General features: G+C 45.4%; 1 protein-coding gene across 7 annotated transcripts in view; it reads right to left on the minus strand.

Moving 5' to 3' along the window:
* The window catches only part of LOC135898385 (serine/threonine-protein kinase SIK1-like), a 466,770-nt gene that overhangs the window by 29,378 nt on the left and 417,477 nt on the right, over positions 1-19,915 (minus strand). For all 7 annotated transcript variants that reach the window (XM_065427280.2, XM_065427281.2, XM_065427279.1 and 4 more), the window contains 9 exons: positions 11,623-11,739; positions 10,668-10,731; positions 10,011-10,172; positions 9,015-9,139; positions 7,831-7,954; positions 6,335-6,561; positions 3,744-3,894; positions 1,873-2,012; positions 111-378 (listed from right to left, as the gene is read on the minus strand). In XM_065427280.2, the coding sequence (XP_065283352.1) occupies positions 111-378; positions 1,873-2,012; positions 3,744-3,894; positions 6,335-6,561; positions 7,831-7,954; positions 9,015-9,139; positions 10,011-10,172; positions 10,668-10,731; positions 11,623-11,739 (1,378 nt within the window). The remainder of the gene's footprint in view (positions 1-110; positions 379-1,872; positions 2,013-3,743; positions 3,895-6,334; positions 6,562-7,830; positions 7,955-9,014; positions 9,140-10,010; positions 10,173-10,667; positions 10,732-11,622; positions 11,740-19,915) is intronic.

Here is a 19,915-nt window from a genome sequence, read left to right on the forward strand (position 1 = left end):
CCAGTGATGGGGCCATACCTTATGCGCTGAATACTTCCCTTATCAAGTTAATGAACCTCTCGCGTACGCCACTGTAAGCAGTAGTGTGGATCCTAAATGGTGACACTCACAAGCTCCCATGGCGGGTGGTGGCTTGAGCAGGTGCTGGTCCTTGACGGAGAAGTTGTGTGGCGGGTGGTGCTGGACACGGGGCAGGTTCTGGGGCAGGTTTGTGTGGGGCAGAGCACTAACAGGCAGGGCCCCCACAGGGGGAGGAGGAGGACACTCCCCCTCGGTGGGATCCCCGGGCCCCACAGTGTGCCGCCTGAACACTGCTGGCTGTACCTGCTGGTCAGGCCAGAGCTCCTCGCTGTCAGACTCCAGTTCGATCTCCCCGAACTGCAAGCAGGCAGAAGGGTGGTGAGGGAAAGCGATTGGCAAATATTTATGCCTGTTCCCATTAGTATACGGTGATGAAGGATCCCAAGGACAAAAGGAATGACAGTTCGATGAACTTCTCACCCACCCAACACCACTGATAAGAGGAATTAATGGCGCATCACTGTACGTCCACTATCTGTTCCCATCATTACATGGCGATGAAGGATCCCAAGGACAAAAGGCATGACAGTTCAATGAACTTCTCGCCCACCCAACAACACTGATAAAAGAGGAGTTAATGGCACTTCACTGTACATCCACTAATTGGCTTGAAGTGGATTTTTCGAGTTATGCTGCAGATGACACACAGGGAGCACAAGATACGATGAGCGTTTGTGTTGCATGTTATGGTACGCTTTTATTTTTTCTAAGTAACCAAAGTAATCCTCTCACAACAGGACCTATGCACAGCAGGCAGCATCACTGCATTTGTACCCTTTGACACTCAGCCTGGTACAGCAGAATAAAATGCAACAGCACATTTTCAGCAGACAGAAAAAAAAGAGAAAAAGGATACATGAATGACAGAAAAAACAAATGCGCACAGGTTGTGTGTAGGCACGCTATGGCAATGAAAGACTCACTGTGCAAGGCCAGATTATGAAATAAGAGTAACAGACATCACTGGGACACAGGCACCAGAATTATTCACAGTAATGTACACATAATTTAATTTCTTCTGGGCTAATGGCAGCTGAAATATAACAGAAATGGGCATATTATAAAAGCTTGCTACTGGTCTAGCTGCTGCATGTGACACATGACTTATTGTAACAAACAGGAATAACAATCATACAGGAGAGCAAAAATCAGGACTACATGGAAGTAGGAGATATGTGGAGTAGTTACTGGTGCTGTTTCTTCCACTTTTAGCTTCTGCACAATACACCTATGCAGTTCTACTTATGTTCTCCTAAGGGACACATGACTTTAGTTCCTGCAAATTACGAGACAGACTGTATGAAGAGACAGGAATGAAATATGTTGCTGAATAAGAGAACAAAGACTATAATAGAGTGTTCTAGCCTGCCTGTAAACAGGTTGTGGTGGAACATCATAACACCAGATAGGCGGACATGTGCAACAGCATTGGCGGCGCCATCTGGTGATGCTGACATCAACTAGACTACACTTAAGCTTATTCACAACAGGCATGTTCTGCCCATATGATGGTGCAAAAGGCATCAACAGCAACAATCATTACTGTAAGGCATATTGCTTTTTCTTTTTCTCCTTCTGTGAGAGCAATGAGCAACACAAGGATGTTTCCAACGTGTTGCAGGTGACGAAAATACAAGATGATGCTACCAGTGCTCCCACTGCTGTTGACATCTTGGATGTCTAGTTTAATGCATTACATGGACAGGCTGTAACTGTTGTGTGTGTTAACACTCTAATAAGAGAGAGAAAAATACGAAGCAACTTAAGAACCGAGATATTTTGTGCGCATACCTTCTCAAGTGACTGATCGCCACTCAACATGGGCTGAAGTTCTGGCATGGGGCTGACGGTCAGCACAGGGCTCGGGACCAGGTTCGGTTGTGGCTGCTGTGGCTCCGAGTCTGGGTCAACTGGCTGCGGGTTCTTTTCAACTACAAATATCCACAAGTGTAACTAAGGTCAGAAGGTAGAACAAGTGGCAAAAAGCAGCACAAAATTTAGCAGTGACAGCGCCTTAGTAATATAGTCATGCTAAAACACGCACGTACTCAGGGGGGGAGGAGGCCCAGGTCCCCGTTACCTCATCTGGTTTTTCATAGCAGTACAGCACTTTTGGTGCAAAATTGGCAGTTGGAAACAAGAGTTGCAAGGAGTTGAGAAATTAAGCGATCTACTAAGGGAGAGTGCCAAGGCAACAGCCAAACAGGAAGGAAAAGTGAAAATTAGCAAATTTAACCATTGTTTGTGAAAATATTTATTGATCAACATCTGTTTAATTAAAAAGAAAGTAGAGAAAATGCCACGGAAGTGAAGAATAATTCCGCGTGTTTTGAATGATGCTTCTACAGTTATCAGTTGAGCAGCCTGATTTAGCCACTTTTCTATTGTGCTAATGTGGGTGTTTTTCTAACCTTCCGCGGCGGACGCAGTATGTGTCTAAAACCGCAGCGTCCTGCGCTCTGCACGGTTGCACGAGACTGCTCACCACGCCATCATTACGACCCTTTCCAAATAATAATACGAGTCAATTTTGCCACTTTTAGAGCAGTAAACGAGGGTTCCAAGAGAACCTGTGATTGTACCGCAAATATATATTTATCTGTAACGCTTTCAGAGCTAATTAAGAAAGCACTACTAGAAATCTTTACACTTTCACTTGTTTATTTGTTCTTGGTAGCATTCTTCTTGAGCTTCTTTCATGCATGAGTCTATTCGATGCGGTTTCTTGTTTGCCAAGTAAACGAGAGGTGTATCTCACAGGTGTACCTGTGAGATGCATCTGATTTCAATTCTCTTATGCGGGTTTACGGGTCTTTATGGCGAATGGTGGGCATTATTCACATTTGTGCCAGTAAAGGTACCTCCTGCCCCCTCATGTGCATAGAAAAGTTACCTTGGTTTGCCCTACCCCTCCCTTACCCCAGAAAGAAGTCCTGGGTATGCACCTGTGCTAAAACATATACCAAGAGAGAAGATCAATTGCAGCACAAGACTTTACAGACAGACTTTATTTTGAACAGTGTATTTCATGTAGAATTGTTTCTGAGAGTTGTGGAAGGAAAGCTCTCTTAGTTAAAGCGTGAATTACAACCTGATGGTTCAAGCCAAGGCCTAACAGTTAGGGACGCTGAACTTTCAAACTTACTAGGAAACTATGGCGTCATGTTCAGTTTTGTAGCAGGCAGCTCCTACTGTGGCGCTAGGAATCGAGCAACAAGTGATGGAACAGGAAATGATAAGCATCGCAATAAGAAGCACAAGGACAGCAGTACGAATTAGCGAGCAAATGCGGGTAATTGATATTGTAGTTGAGATTAAAAGGAACAAGTGGAGTTGGCCAGGTCGTGTAATGCAGAAAGCAGCCAAATGATAAAGCAACAAATCAGAGGCAAAGGAAGACGGTGTAAGACTATCAGTGGCATAATGACATTAGGAAATTTGCAGGATTGGGACAGAGGTAGCTGATGCAAGACACCGGACTTTAGTAAAGACGCACCATTGCGTACACGTACATGCGTAGCACTTCACTTTCTTTTTCACCATCGTTCACCTTTTATTTTCTCCCATCCCATTTGCTCGTGCAGAATGCACAGCAGGCTAGTACCAGCAAGCTCAAGCCAATGTCTATGCCTCTACGTTAACGATCGCTTTCTAGCTCTTACCGATGCCGGTAGTGATGCTCGACTTCCTTTGTGGTTGTGCAGTTAGCGGGAGGTTCTGAGGCAAGAGGGCGTGCTTCTGCTGGTTTTGCAACTTGTCACAAAGCAGGTGGTAGATCGCACTGTAGTGGTCAAACCTCTTCTCCAGGACAGACTGCAACAATGTGGCAAGCAAGACAGCAACATGATGGCAGTGAAAAATTTCACAAAGCAGGAACTCAAGCCCGAAATACAATATTCTGGCACACGTAACTTGTGCGCACACACATATGCACACAAAAAAGAAAGAGAGGGAGCTAAATAGAAAGAAACGACAAATAACAGCAACAAACTATAACATAAATAAATGCAAATCAATATCAAGGGCCTGTATGTATAAATTTAAAAAAAATGATGCAGAAGTTGTCAGACACGCAATCAACCCAGCAAAACTATGTGAGCAAAGAGAAGGGAGAGGGGGCAAAGTTCCAAAAACGATCTTGTTCTGCTTTTTTTATCCCCGCAAAGTACAATGCAACTTCACAACACTGCAGGCAATGGGCAATGCCATCTCCCCTGATCAGCAAATCCCCTATATTGAGGGTGCTAGTCTGCCTCAGATCACTTGGTATCCTGCAAATGAGACAGATGACTGAATCTGGAAGACTGTCGTATGCACTGGTATATTTAGGGGTAAGAAATACGTCTGGCTTTTTTAATGTTTGACAGGGTATTCCAGCTTGGATGCCAGGGATGTGCTCAATCTAGGTTGTATGGGGTGAAAATTAAGTGGCTATAAAGGCACTAAGGGGTGTTGCGGGAACATTTGGCCTTCCCTGATGGGTGCCCTTGTGCATGCCTATCAGACCAACAGAGTTGTCTACCGAAACAAGCACTTGCCATTGTGTACGCCTCTATCATTGAAATCCCGGATCTTACCACTGATGCATTCACCTACGCACACGCTTCGTTTCTATTACTGTGAGCTATAGCTTAGAGCCCGCGACAGTAGTGAAAATTACGCTTTTTCTTCTGGCACAACTGTGAAGCCTAGAAGTGGAAAACGTGTTGCATTGACAGAACACACACCACACACTTGTGCATTATACTGCTCCACCTCAGACTGCACATCTAGGTCACAAATTAAAGGGTTTTCTCCCAGTCAGCACCCGTTATCTCCAAGAAAAAAGCTTGGAGACCACGGGTCTCACATCGTGCCAACATACTGTGTCAGCTGACCAGCTGTCAAGAGTCGCCCATCTCCCACAAGTGCATTCATTATGCTTCGTGTTCTCTGGTCCACTTTATTTTTGTGCACACAGTGCTTTCACAGCTGCCAACCTTTGTTCCCTTGTTTGCACGGTTCCTTGTGAAAACTAGGCTCAGCATACGGCCATTTACAGGTCACTTGTTGCACAGAACGACACTCGTGCTTTCGGAGAATTATACTGCACAGCTCATAATGACAGCCCTTTAATTGGGCAATGTTCTTGAAGCTACTGCAACCTCTGCATGGTAAGATATATCTTCAGATGCACAAAATAGCACATATATCATGTTAACAGCTGGAACAAGCTTTAATGACATTTCCATTGCTTACATGAACCAAGAACATCACTTATGATCACTTATACTTTTTGGGACTTTCAGTCTGTTACTTGGCCTCCCCCAAAGTGGAGAAACACTGCTTTGACACTCCTGTTTGGGCATTGCATTCTTGATAGGAATGACCAACGGCACTGAATGCAATGCCTGTGATGGTGAAGAAACAGTAGAACACATTCTATGGTATGGCCTCAACACTGAAGATGAGAGGCTTGTCCTCCGTGCCACTACAAACCTGCTTGATTCAAGACTTTATTGGACAAGATCTTGGGGACCATGGTCTCATATCACGGCTGCAGAAGGCCACAAATGCACTGCTGTGAATCCTAAAAGCAACTAGACTGAGCCAACATATGTGACACAGTGCTGTGAGCTTTCAATATTTTCCGCAACTCCAGTGTACATACAACTCTTGACTTTCTCTGCTTCTCTTAATCTTTTCCTGCGCTTTCACCTTCCTCCAGTGCTAGGGTAGCAAACCAGTCTGGTTAACCCTGGTTAACCTCCCTGACCAATTTCATAAAAACAAAACATGGCAAAAGGCATCTAAAAATTGTTTCTAAAATTTTGAACCCCGAACCTAAGCATAAACCATAAGGTGTGAAATGCACATAGGCACAGACATGTTGTTTTACTTTTAGTCCATGAGTACTTTTCATAGTATTATCACTGTTACCACTTCGTCGCTTTGCGCAAGATGTGCTTGGCCATATACGAAATTTCTTGAATGTTGTCGCCAATTATATTGCACGAGACATCAGATTACATGTGCGACACAAGTACAGTTGTACAATCTCAACTCTAGGCAAGCAACAGCGATTGCTCTGGAGTGTAGAGTGACACATGTGTATATAGAAATCCAACTTAACTCATGAGATTGGAACAGGAACATACATATTACTGGCACATACACACACATGCATGAACACAGCATCTTCTGAAAAACCTACCATCTGACATATGTCAATGCTAAGAAAAGCATAGGTGCCACGCCAACCATGAGCACAAACCTGTTCAATCTGCTCCTGTGTGACATTTGGCAACTGAAGCAGGTGCTGCAACACTATGGGGTCGAGCTTCTCGTGGACGGTGGGAGTGGCTACAGGCATCTCCATGAGACGATCAAATTCGGGGTACGGTGTGCCCATTCGCATCCACCGATGCTGCACCACCTGTCGAATGGACCAGCGCTTGTCGGGGTCCACCACCAGCATCTGCCGGATCAGCTGCTCACACTCTGCAAACAAGAGTGCATGTTGTCAAGATCACACATGCGTACACCCAGGTGGTAAAGGTCATGCAGAGATTGTCAAACATGCAATATCGTTATTTTTTTCAATAATCTACGATAGCCAAACCTTGATACAACAAGTACAGATGCAATGATAACTGGATATAGTTAGGTTAATCTAAAATTTGGTTGACTATGCTTTATTTAAATGAGTATTTTATTGCTATAATGAAACCAAAAAGTCAAGGTCGGAAACAACGTTGATTACAGTGAATAGGATGTTTGTTCAGTTGTGGCTCAAGTGTTCTTTTTTGTTTTTCGTAGTAAAGAATGACAAATACTTAGCAACTTGAAACACTGATTGCACATTTGCAATGCAGTGTTCTGCACATGCCATGTATCGGCATGGTAAGCCACCAATGGATGGTTTAGCACTGTAACACTTGCAAGCACTGTAAGGGTGGGGTTCAAGCAATTTTGGCCACTTCAGGTTGGCTGATGGTGGATTCGCAATAAAAACAGAGTGGAATAGTTTCACATTATTGTGTCTCCAATCACAATTTTTTCCCGGCTGATGTCAGTGTGTGTGCTTGCAACAAATACTGCATTTAAGGGAGTTTCACATTGGATATGACTTCTTCATAATGATGTTATACTGCATTACCTTAACAATTAGCTTATCTTGGTTACTAGCCATTACATCACAGAGAGCTGCTTTACGAACTCGAAGATGACATCACCTTTCACTTTTACATAATTTGATGGCATGCCTCATCTCTGTTTTCAGTAAGAATGCCCTACATGCTGCCTTAAAAGCATACAGATTTAGCTTTAGCTAACGCTATCCATTCAAGTAAGACCTGCAGGTCTGACTTAGTTTTGAGCCTATATTTATCAATTGTTATTTACTGCATGCAATTAACTTCTACTGATTGATGCTTAGCTGATAGACCACTGTAAGTGAACTTGTTTTATTACTGATTAAGATGCCTAGAAAAAAATTGTTCAGGAGGTTATAAGTTAAGGCTCATTTACACGTCGGTACAGTGTGACAGAGGTGCCGTCACGAAGGAAAAAACGCGGTTGCCAACAGTCGGCAGACCGAAGTTGGTGTCCTGTTGGCCTAGTGTGAGTAAGCAGTTACATCATGCCCAGGTGCTATATAAAATCGTTAAGTTTCTCTTATTTAAATGCAGTGGTAGCTATGGTACATAAGAATGTGGTTGGTGCAAGCAAGAACATTGGTATGCACATATTGTGCAAGGCATCACTTACCTGTCGTCATGAAGTAAGGTACCCTAAATTTTCCTGAGAGAACGCTTGTGCGTAGACTTTGCAATGTTTTGCCATCAAATGGAAGGGCACCACACACAAGAACATACAGGACTACTCCCATGCTCTACGGGCAAAGCAGACAAGGAAGGCAAAATTGTAGTTCAGGCATTAACCAAGAAGTAGTGAGAGCAACATCAGCACATTCACAAAACATTGATATGTCATACTACAGTTGAACGACATTATAATGAACACTTTTACTATGAAATAACCAGTGTAACAAAGAGGAGAACATGGTATGGGCAGCTTTCCACAGTAAGTCCCATAGTAATGAAGAATTTTACAAAGACTTCACCTGCAGAATGAAATAACCTGTGCAACCTTGGTATTTTGTAATCAAGTTACGCTGAAAGGCCCATGTGGGCGCTTTCTTGTAACTTTGCAATGGCAACGTGCACGACCACTCAGTGCCTGAATAACAGGGCCAGGCAAAGTACATCTCTGCACTCTTGCCTTGAAGTGCAAAGTTGCATTAAGCTCTCTGAAACTGCTACTAGAATAACTGCAGGCACTTGCAACAAAGCATGTTGTCACCCTTAACAATATCACATCAGCGGTATTAAATTATTCTACAAAGTGGTGTGCGTAGAAATTAATCACTGATAAAAAAAAGTACACATATCATCAGTATCAGAATAAAGCTTAATTTCTTTCGGCATATCTATTTTGCCCTATTCAGTGCTCCAAGGGATGCAAAATTTAAACTGATGTGACCTGTATAAACGTAAAGGGCATTCCGAGTCCCCAGCTCACTTCACTGTAATGGCATTTGGTTGTATTATAAAATGCCATGTCCTGTCAGTATCACTTTTAGAATTGCCTGGACTTGCCTTTTCTTATGCATTACATTGCAGAACAGTCTTGGCAGAATGCCCACAGAATGCTAGATAGAGGCTAGTACTCTGGCTTTTATGTCACTGGCCCATATATTAAGTTTGACAGTGATTATCAGCAATGAGAGCAAAAAAACTAGAAAGCTAGAAATGGTCAAATGTAAACACAGCAAGTTCCAGAGTACACCACATATAACAAAGAAATGTTCTCACTTCTGAACAAAAACAGATGCAAAAGTTACCACTTATATTTGAGTTTAATTCAATATCGACCTTTTCTATGAGACTCACCCAAATGTCCGCCTTGGGCCCATCATATTGTTTTCCCTCAAAAAGCTCAGGGGCTGCATAGGGGGGACTGCCACACCATGTTGACAGCTTCTTGCCGGGTTCAAAGTGATTGCTGAAGCCAAAGTCTGAAATGAGCAGACAATGTAAACAAATCACTACCATATATACACCACTGTAGACATGAAAACAAGAAAAGGTCTCTCAAGCTCACTTAAAGAAGCCGAGAGGTAAACCATAAAATGGTGAAATGAAGGTACAATGGTTGAATACGGCACATGGACACCATATACGTGCCACTTTTACTGAAATTCTACCATGTGAGCAACAAAGGAATTCAATTCTGGTCGTAATACACTGCATAATATGATCAAAGAGAAATGGAGCTTTAAGTAAAATGGGTCACACTCTCAATATCTAAAAAACTACAAGAAGCTGTTATTGACAATGAATATGAGTGCCAAGATAAGGCCCAGCTACCTTGCTCATGGCGCAAATTGTGTTTGTGGCGCTAAACGTGTGCACACTTACCCAAATAACTATGAAATTGTATTAGATACTGAGCAAAAGCCTATTTCCCTCACTTCTAATATTCAAGAACATTTCCTGACACAACAAGCCCACCCTTGCTTATTTAGGGTTAATTAGTAACATTAATATGGTTGCTAGAAGTTTACGAAGGGGTGATCTGCAAAAAAGTTGAATATTTTTGCAGCTTGAGCGCACAGTCTGGAATTCAGGCTTACTGGCTGCAAGCAAAAGCTGCTTGGCAATTCAGCTTTCTCGAGACCATTCCCTTATTAACTTCTGACGTCAACTGTACAATAAGCTCTCAGGCGGCAAAACGTATACGTTACTGCCACGCATGGCTGTGAGCATGCAATGCTCACAATGCATGCTTGCAGGAACCCAGTAATTATTAATTAATACTAATGCAAGGTTTAATACAATGCAATAAATAATACAAAGCAAGAGGCTGCCAAAGCTTGCTGCACTCACCTGCTATCTTGATGTTCATCTCACTGTCAAGCAGAAGGTTTTCAGCTTTCAGGTCTCTGTGTACCACATGCCTCTTGTGGCAGTAATGGACAGCACTCACTATTTGCTTGAACTTCCGCCGGGCCATGTCCTCCGGCATCGGACCAGTGGCCACCAAGTAGTCTGCCACCAAGTTATCAACATTAAGCTCAATATGACTCAACATTCATATTGAGGCAATTCCAGCTTAATTCTACTATGACATTGTTTGTAGTGAACTGGTTTATCGTATAACTAGAGACTTTTGGAGCTAAAAGGCAGGCTTCAGGACTTTGGCGTCTGCAAGTTAACTATGGGTGCGAATGAAATTTTGCTAATCTGATGGTATAGAGACCCATACTCTTCCATTCTTCATAACGTTATAAACATGCTTCCAGAAGTTTGCTTAGGTAAACCAAAGAAACCATGCTGCTGAACAAACCATCTTGTGTTGTGAAAATTTGGATGCAGCGAAAATAGCAGGTTCATAGCTCTGTGGATCACTTCTGTTAAGATATACTTCTGATAAGACTAACAATTTTCATGGTCCCCTCGAGTTTATCTTAAAGGGAGTCTACTCTACTTAAAAAATACGCAATGAAAGCCACACGAAGAATGCAGGTGATAGGTGCCACTTACCAAATATTTCACCTTTGTCTGCATATTCTGTGACTAAGTAGATCATTTTATCGGTTTCCATTACCTGTAAAATACACATTTAACACAAACTGCACCAAGGTACACAGTGAAAATATCAGCATAGGCATAATTATTTTTAACTACAAAAGACTCATTAGTGACTTCACAGAATCCTTGACTTTTGAACAGCAGCGTAACATGTTCCTTTTAGCATGACACATATTCACAAGCAATCACACAATCTATGTGGAGAAGTACATAGCAAAATCTGTGGCATAGTTTGGCACAAAGGAGGCGAATTCTCATTCACATTTACAAGCACAATGCTTCAGTCTTTGACACATCCAGAGTTCCAGTGAAACTGTGTTTTCTATGCTACATGCTACATTTTACACTTAGCAGGCAATGCTGTGGAAACTATGTAAGTAGTACGTTCATGAACATCTTACTGCGTGTGTTTTGTAGTGCAGTTATTTTTGAGCTGTCATGCTTTCTACTGAATACATATGTCATATACTGCAACTACAATATATGAACAAAAGATTACGTCAAATCACGCATTAATGCATCTTTATGCTTTCAGCATGCAACATACTATGTTTTAGTTATGAGTGCAAGTCGTGTGCTGTGGTCGCTGGTTGCACAAATGCGTCACTCAATTTGTTCGGTGGTAAATAGACTCAGATTTGCGACAAATTTCATGTAATAATTATGTCATATTTAGCAATATATCAGTATGAGACTTAATGTTAAATTGAATTACACAACATACAGATGTACATTTCATTCGTATCTGTTGGTCTATTTTTGGCCATGAATGCGAGCAGTGGGAGGAAAGAGCCTCTCCTTAATACTCCTACGTGTGAAACAGAGCATAAAAGCAAGAACAAGACTACTGCGTAAAGATATGATAAATTTTAGGCAAGATGACCATGAGTAGTAGTATTTGCCTTACCTGATATAGCCTAATGATATGGGGATGATGTAAAAGCTTCATGATCTGGACTTCCCTGAATATCTTCTTTAGGTTCTCCTCATCTAGGTGTGTCTTGTCTATAATCTTTATGGCTACCTGCAAGGACAAAAAAAGAAGGCACATGCAGGTGAGAGGAGAATGAAGCTGCAGGGAAATTTGTAAAGCGTTTATACACAACACGTAGACTTGTGGAGCCATCAACTATTAATAAAGTAGATACTATTGCCTAAAAGGTTCATTCTCATGCAATTCCAAGGGTTCATTTTCAAACGACGGAAACACTGCCATGTTTAGAGTTTGCTAAAACCAGAGTTTTGCTGCTACTGCAAGTGGCATCTCTGGCTCTTGTGGAGTTTTTTTTTTTAAAGCTTTTGCACACCTTCCTCGCCTCTTACATGAGCTGCACTGAGACGCAGCTGTTGTGCTGGCCCAATTTAACAAATGAATTTTGCAATTAACACTCGAAATACTAATACTTCTGCTTAGCAAGACACCTTCAGAGGTTGATTCTAAGCATAGATGGCCAACTGTATATGTGCACAAAGTCTCAAGCAGGAATGTTGATTCATTTGAATAAACCTAAAGCTTCATTCACTGCTCAAGGGAGCAATGTAAAAGTACTGATGCCAGCCTAGAAATTTCCTATGGTGCCCTCAAGGAACCTAAAACATTTGATATTTCTCTAGCATGTTACTTCAAAGCCACACTTTATTTTTACACTTCATTTTTAACAAGTTTCCTTTTTATACATCCAACAGTTCTGAAACAACACACTGTTCAGAACAACACAGTGCAGTCAACAAAACTTTATTCACGTAGTGCCCTCTTCCTACAGGTTAAGGAGGCATGCAGGCATTCAAGGACGCAGAGAACAAAGGGTGTGTTCCAACTCTGGCCAGCATCAGAGACAGTTCCGCTCTGAGCCCATGCCACTAACCTACATGCACATCCTACAACACTATCGCTTTTCACGAAGAACACTACCACCACCTCATAATGCTCTGACATGAGAGAAAGCCGTAATATGGTGAAAACTCCAAGCAAACACACATCCACATTTGAGTATCTAATGCGCCATACACCCTATGCTGTATTCCTATGAATGCCCAAACTGCAATCAATGCGCAACACTTTACCACATGGTATGGTTTTATGAATGTGTTATTTTACCTCGGCTGTGTTATGGGTGTGAGCTTGCACACCACAGCTCACACCACAGCTCACCCATAACGCACCCCACAACACAGCAATGGGAGGCAGCACTGTCCAGCTTAGACTCAGCGGACCAGCTCAACCTTGTCAACTGAGCGAGAAGGGCAGCTAAGGCCGCTGGACTCCTGGACAGAGGGGGCCACCCACTACACAGCCAAACAGAGAGCTACCTAAGCTCGTGTGCTCTTTTCTATAAAGTTTACTCTCTTTCTCAGAGACAGTCTACGTAGACAGATAAGGAGCCAGGTAAGACAGCTTCGAGGCCAAGTAATGGAAGGCATTTCGAGACGGCTGGAAGATGGATGGATGGATAAGACTGAGCCCTTTAAATGGGGCTGTGGCACATGCCACCTACCACCTAGCCGTAACTAACAATGGGGGCGTTATGACATTTCCGCAACATCACGCCATCTCACAGAAAAAAAAAAAAAAGAAGTTGATATAGAAAGCACACACTATTTCTGTATTTTAAGTTTTTGTACGCGTGAACCCATGAAAAACAGTTGCGAGGACGACCTTCCCGTCCAGTTTTCAAGCGTCCTGCAGAGTGGCCATTTTGCTTGGACAGGAACGTAGCCTGCACCGGTTTTTGATTTCGATGCTGTCTTCACAAAGCTGTCTACTTTAACGTCTTCATGAGAACTCGAACGAGACTTTACGTGGCTGCTGTTCGCTTAGCCGTTTACTTTGCCGTCCACGGCGAGTATTGGAACACAGCCAAAGATGCGCGGTTCAAGCCCAACTGGGATGGCAGGTAGGTTTCGGATAACAAATGAGTTAGAGGCGTCTTGTCCTGGCGAGCATTTCCTTTATTCAGCACAATTGTAGAATTCCGCCATGTTGTCAGATTCACTCATATAGGCTAATCAAAGGGTATGTAACAGTTTGCAGAGCCAGTCGTACCGAGAAAGATAAGAAGACGTCAAAATCGACAGCGGTGGCAAAGTGTTCCCAATGTCTAAGCAGTGCACCCTCCCGCTCTCCACCTCAACCTCACGCCACGCTGCACTTGAGCCGCCACGGTAACCACCGCGAACAGGCGTACACAGGTTTGTTTCGCACCGCCGCGCATCGGAGCGCGCGGGGCGCTTTCCGCTGGGGATTGTTTGCGACACCGTTGAGCACGCGAGACGCGCACTGAAGGCGTGGCCCGAGCTGTGCTGCGTCGTGCGTTCGGCAAAACTGCGCATTGTCTACGCCATGCGACGGAATCGACAGCAGCGCTCATCTCGGGCACAATCCGCCTGACAAACAAAACAATGACAGGAGCCTGCCCGACAAAGCGTGGCACGACCGTCTATAGGACGCTATATAGACGAGCGCACGCCAAGTTTCGCCCGAGACGCCAGCGCTCGTTTCTCCCCTGGCGGCACGGTTTCCAATCCCCCGGGGGTTTACTTCCGCCGGTTCCCTTCGCTCGCGCTGAGCCAGAGGAGGCCAGGCTGAGCGCGCGCTGCACGCGAGAAGGTGTAGGTTTCCGTCGCCTCTTCCCTTCGCGGTCGCGCCCGCGTTCAGTTCGCGCTGCGCGCGAAACGTCTCTTGTTTGCGACGGCGCCTCTTCGGATGACCGGAAATTATTATTGTGTTGTTAACTGTCACGACAGCAATGTAAACATGAAAAGGTTGATGCCACCAGTGAAATTATACCGATTCACAAGAAAATGGTACGAAAGAAGCAGACGACAGACATGGATTACTGCAGTGCGCCGAGCGAAGTAAACATCTGGCAAACGAAGCGAGATCGTTTATTGATCACTCCTGAGTGTATGGCAGTTTCTATATCTAACCCACGTGAAATTAATAATTACTCGGTACATAATCCTTTTATTCATACAAAAACTTTAAGTTCAACGAGTGCTTGTCCTGTCTTCTTTCTCGTGTTTCGTTTGTGTGTGCGCTGTCTAAGAATGGAAACCACGTCTGTTGTATGCGCTAGCAGTGGCCGAAGTTCACGCGTGCCGAGAAATTGAATATGTGCATGATGCATTGAACATGACCGGAGTTCATTCCCGCTTCACCATCGCACCGATCGATCGGGTTACTGGACGATACACACCCGCGTCTTGGTCGCGCCGGCATTGCTGAAGCAGGAATGATTAATAATACTTTCAACTTCCGTCTCTTGAGTACTGTTAAAAAATGACCAAGCTGTCTACATTGCTGCCTCTATTCCATACTGTAGGGGACGTACTAGTTAAAGTTGTGTGCGCATGTCGTACTTGTGCTACGCAGCGATATATCTTGTTTATTTCCGCACAGTGTCGATAGAAGTCCGTTGTCGCCATCAGAGACAACACGGATTTGCAGCAAACATAATGTGAGAAACTGCAAAAATGACTTTAGCTCGTAGGTGCCGTATGTATGTGCCGCATCGTATGTGCTGACGATTTTTCCGGCGGCACATACGATGTCGTTTCCAATTACCTGCTCAGCGTCCCTTACATGGTTAAGCAGACGCTGCCCTTTCGCCGCATTGCAGCCATAAAAATAATCGTCAAGCGTACCGATCTTCTTAAAGGCAAATATAGCGTGTGCAGTTTGTTTCACACTAAGGGGAAAACTCGGAACGTATTGCATCGCGATGCGGCAAGCAATGGAGTCGTGCGGCGGCAGCAGCTCGAGCAGGCGCACACGCTTGAGGGGCGGTGTCGTGATCTGCGTCGTCTGCTACGGCGGCGCGCGCTGGCCGCATTTTCGGGAAGCGTGGTACTGTCAGGGGCAGTGCACCGATTTCATCGGTACTGCGGGAACTGAGCTGATATTCTTTGCTAAACGTTGTGCGTCGCCACACTCTGATCCTTCATTGGCGCAATAGAGTTCCACAAACTTCTTTTGACAACATGGTTCATTTGTTCTTTCGAAGGGCCGGAGTACTGAGCGTGTGCACGTATATTTCTTCACTGTTTGTGCTACCGTAATGAGCAGCGACAAAACGCACCAAGATGTGCGCGCAACGTGCTCAGTCTTTGTTTGACTCGAAAGGAAAACAAAGCACTCAACAATGGGAGTCGAACACGGTGAAACAAACGGACACGATTAAATGAACGTTTTAGGTTCAGACAATGAGCTGGAAGTGATTTTTCTCGATAATCATTCGCTACACCAGACAGACCCTGCCCGCCGGTGGGGAATTGGACACGTCACGCTCGGAACTTCAGTTAGTATCTCGTCATGTCCCCAGCGGCAGCGATGACAGCGCTCATCCTGGAAGGCAGTGAAGTGTAGAATGACTTGATCAGGGATGTGTTCATTCGCTGTACGTCTCAGTCACTGAAGATGGTGGATCGAAGCCTATCCTCGGGCGACTGATAGAGGGGATGTTGCGCCAGCGATACTTTCAACGAGCCCCAGACATTTTAAATGATGTTGGCGCCCGGGGATTGAGGCGGCCGCTCCAAGAGAGTGACTGCGCGCTCTTCTAGCAGTTCTTGCACAGCACGAGCAGTGTGGATCGGCGTCCTATCGCGTTAGAATATATAGTCGCCTTCCAGAAATGGGCCGTCAAGAATGCATGGAATCAGTACGTCGTCTATGACTGCCATGCAGCGATGAACTTACATTCGAGGCGTATCAGTGGGCGTCGCGCAACGCTTAGCAAAGAATACCGGCTCCTTTCACGCAGTAACGATGTGATCAGCGCCCTGCACCTGACAGTAGAACGTTTCTCGACAATGCGGCCAGCGTGCGCCGCCGTAGCAGACGACGCCGTTCAAGATCCCGCCCCTCGAGCATCTGCGCGAGCTGCTGCGCTTCGAGTTTTCCCCTAAATGTGAGAGAGACTGTACACCGCCCTTCGAAGGAAATATCCACGCGCACACACCGCGCGCGGCGCGAAACGTGCCCAAACACGCGCAGTGCAGGAGGCAATCAAGGCGGCGCGAACGAGAGATGGGAGAGGGGTACCACCGGCTAATAGTATTTTGCTCCGCATGCGGCGCTCTCAACGCCGGCGCAGCAGCGCCGCTCTCGGTGCCGTTCTTGTCTATATCTGCAGGTAAACCCTCTGTGACGCACGTTAGGGGCGCGGAATTTGAAGCACGCATGGTGGCGCCACGGAATTTAATGGCCTACGCGGTAAAGCCACTCGTCGGGCAGGCAGCAGCCAAACTTGGAACAGCGCTGTAGCGTGCGGCTAGTATAATGGCCCGCAGAATCAGACGGGACACGGAGAAGAGCCGCCTTCTATGATGTGTTCTTCAAATAAATTTCATAAATGTTAGTTAACCACCAGTCCTGCTTACTCTTCATCACGTTTCGTTTGCAGCACTCCCCAGAAGGTCACCGCTTTGCGTTCAACGCACCACATCCAAACTTTCTGTGCCGACGCGAAGGCCTCGCACTGATGACCCATTCTACACGTGCTCCAGGGTTAAAGTCGGCGAGTGATTCTAACTTAGGCGCACTCTATAATACGCTTCGAGTCGTTCGCCGGACCGTCAATCTGGTCAGAATAAGTTTTTATGGCCTCGTGTTTACTTCTGCAAAATAAAAAAGGACGTAAGAAAAAAAAGAAACCAGTGAGAGACAGAAGCCCGCCTCGCGATGAAATTAAACGATCGCGGCAGCTCGTATGTGTTTCCGCGTTCAAAGCGCTCCGGCATTTATTTCGAGCCTGCCGGACCGCCCCGAGCCACGTTCCTTTCCGAAACCGTTCGGGGCTTCAACAGCACAGAGAGCGCGCACACTAATTCGAAGCGCGGCCTATAGATGGACACGCTAAAAGGGAACGACCGCGAACTCTTTCTGGAAATTCATAAACGGATCGAGACACCCAATTTCAGAAGGGAACCACCACGCGCCGACAGAGCGGAATCCCCAGGCGGTCCCGTCTCTCCCGACCGCCCACCCTTTGCGACCCATTTACAGGACGCCCCTCGGGCCGCAAATTCGCTCGAATGTTTCGCGGGTTGGTTGCGGTTAACGGAAAGTCCAATCAGCGAAGTCGACAGGCACCGCCCGCAGTAAGTGCCAGCGAATCCAGAGACGCGTGCGTTACGCTGGAACCACGTGGTATGTACCGAGACGCTGCGGCAGCGCATTGCCCGAAGGTCGAACGGGGAAAGGTGAACGCTGAAGCCCCGGGCTACAGGGTACGAAGAAGCCCCGCGGTTCGGGCCACAACATATCAGCAGCGATGCATTCAACCTTTCGCCACTCGCGGGGCAAGGCTGCAACGCAGGGCTTCCGTCTCTCCCCGCGACCTTCGGGCACCGATGGCAGAAGGCAAAATAGCAAGAAAATGGCGCTCCTGCGAGAGACAGTGCTCTGGCTGAAGAAAGAGCACCGCTATAGACCCACACGCAGCGCGTTCTTCCGCCAGTGTGGGTGGGGCTTTCAACCACCAAGAAAACTCTTATTTCACATATAACACATATCCAGCAATCTCATATGATGGTATACGCCATGTCATAAAAACGTGTTAATGAGAGATTATTATATATGCGGTATATGTGCAACTTTTCGAAAGTGTGGCATCCAGCTTCCGCGGGCAAATTTCTGTACACGAATACAGACAGGGGAGGGAGTTTACTCAGTACTGTCGTGACCACATCATACTCGATCACTCGACCGCAATATATATATATATATATATATATATGGAGACATGAGCGCTTCGCCGTATTCATTCCGCGAATCGTATCTGCGCCTGCGAATTTGCCTTTCACCCAAACAAAGCGGTGCGCATGCAGACATTTTTCGCGGTTTTCCACTGAATGCGGCACCTGGATGCAGACTGAGATGCGAAAGGGCTGAGAAATTTATGTCACTTTCTCGAAGAGGAGTTTCAAGTACTGGAGAGCAAAGCAAATTATAGTCGCCAGTAAAAGTCTACACACCACGGGTGATGCGAAAAAAAAAAAAAGGCAGCCTAGGACGGCTGAAATAAAATGGTACATCCTAAGTGCGCCTGTTGAAGAATTTTACTTACATTAGTGGAAAAGGTGGGGGGGGGGGGAGGAGGTGATGCCGAGGATTCCAAACATTGCTCTCGACTGTGCATTATTGCTCGTTTGCTTCGCTGAACATCACAACAGACGACCCACATTGCTCCGCTGTCCACTGTTTCTTAAAATCAAGGGCCCATTTTGTTAAGCCCGCATCTGTATATTCAATTAAAGGGACACTAAAGGCAAATATTAACTCAAGATAAAGTGATCGATTAGTGCACGAGAATCTCTAAAGCGTCAATATTATCGCGAACAGGTCCTTAATAATCGAGAAACTGAGGTAAATGCAGGACATGATTAGATGGATGGATGGAATAACTATAATGAAAGGTCCTGCGAGCTACGGGACGCAAGGTCCCATAGAGCGGGCTACTCCCACGTTGGGACCGGGAGTTATAACTCCCTGGCCGCATCGTGGGCTCGCTGGACGGCCCAGAGCTGCTCCGCCAGGTCCGTGCTTAGACTCCCCCAGGACATTCAAGCACTTGTCCGATGACGAAAGCACTCCTCAGTCAAATTCTACTACTAGCACTCAAACACTCGTTGCAAAAAAACATCCTTGTATAGTATTAGAAGACGTAATAAAATGCTACTTGTTCAGTTCACTTTCATTTTTAGACAAATAACTCATTAAAATTATCCGTGACAACGACGCGAGTGGCCGAAAGGTTTCGTTTTTACTTTACTCTGCGCCCCCACGTTATCGCGCAATGCTGAGCTGGTTTTGCTGGCTCGCGAAACTCTCACAAACTCCAAGTGGCAGACAATTCAACTTCGATTACATGTCGCGGGATGCCCGAACGGTCTGCGCCACTTGACCAAATAAGCAGCTGCAGCGGCGAATCCATCGCTCTGTATGTTTTGGCTCGGTACCGCCGTCTGTCGGGCGCCGTTTTACTCACCGACGTCAGCAAAGGGTGGTGATGGCGTATGCAACGTCACCACTGCCGGGTTGGATGGCGGGAGATTTGAATTTCGAAAAAAAAAAAGGTATACGCACCCTTCACATGCTATCTTCTGGTAAACTAAGTCCATTCTTGACACAAAACAAGCGTTGCGAGGTTTCTGAAATGATATTTACACAGTCCGCGTTGACTTATTATTTGCCTTTA

Source organism: Dermacentor albipictus, chromosome 4 (genome assembly GCF_038994185.2).
Source record: "Dermacentor albipictus isolate Rhodes 1998 colony chromosome 4, USDA_Dalb.pri_finalv2, whole genome shotgun sequence".
NCBI classification, from domain to species: Eukaryota; Metazoa; Arthropoda; class Arachnida; order Ixodida; family Ixodidae; genus Dermacentor; species Dermacentor albipictus.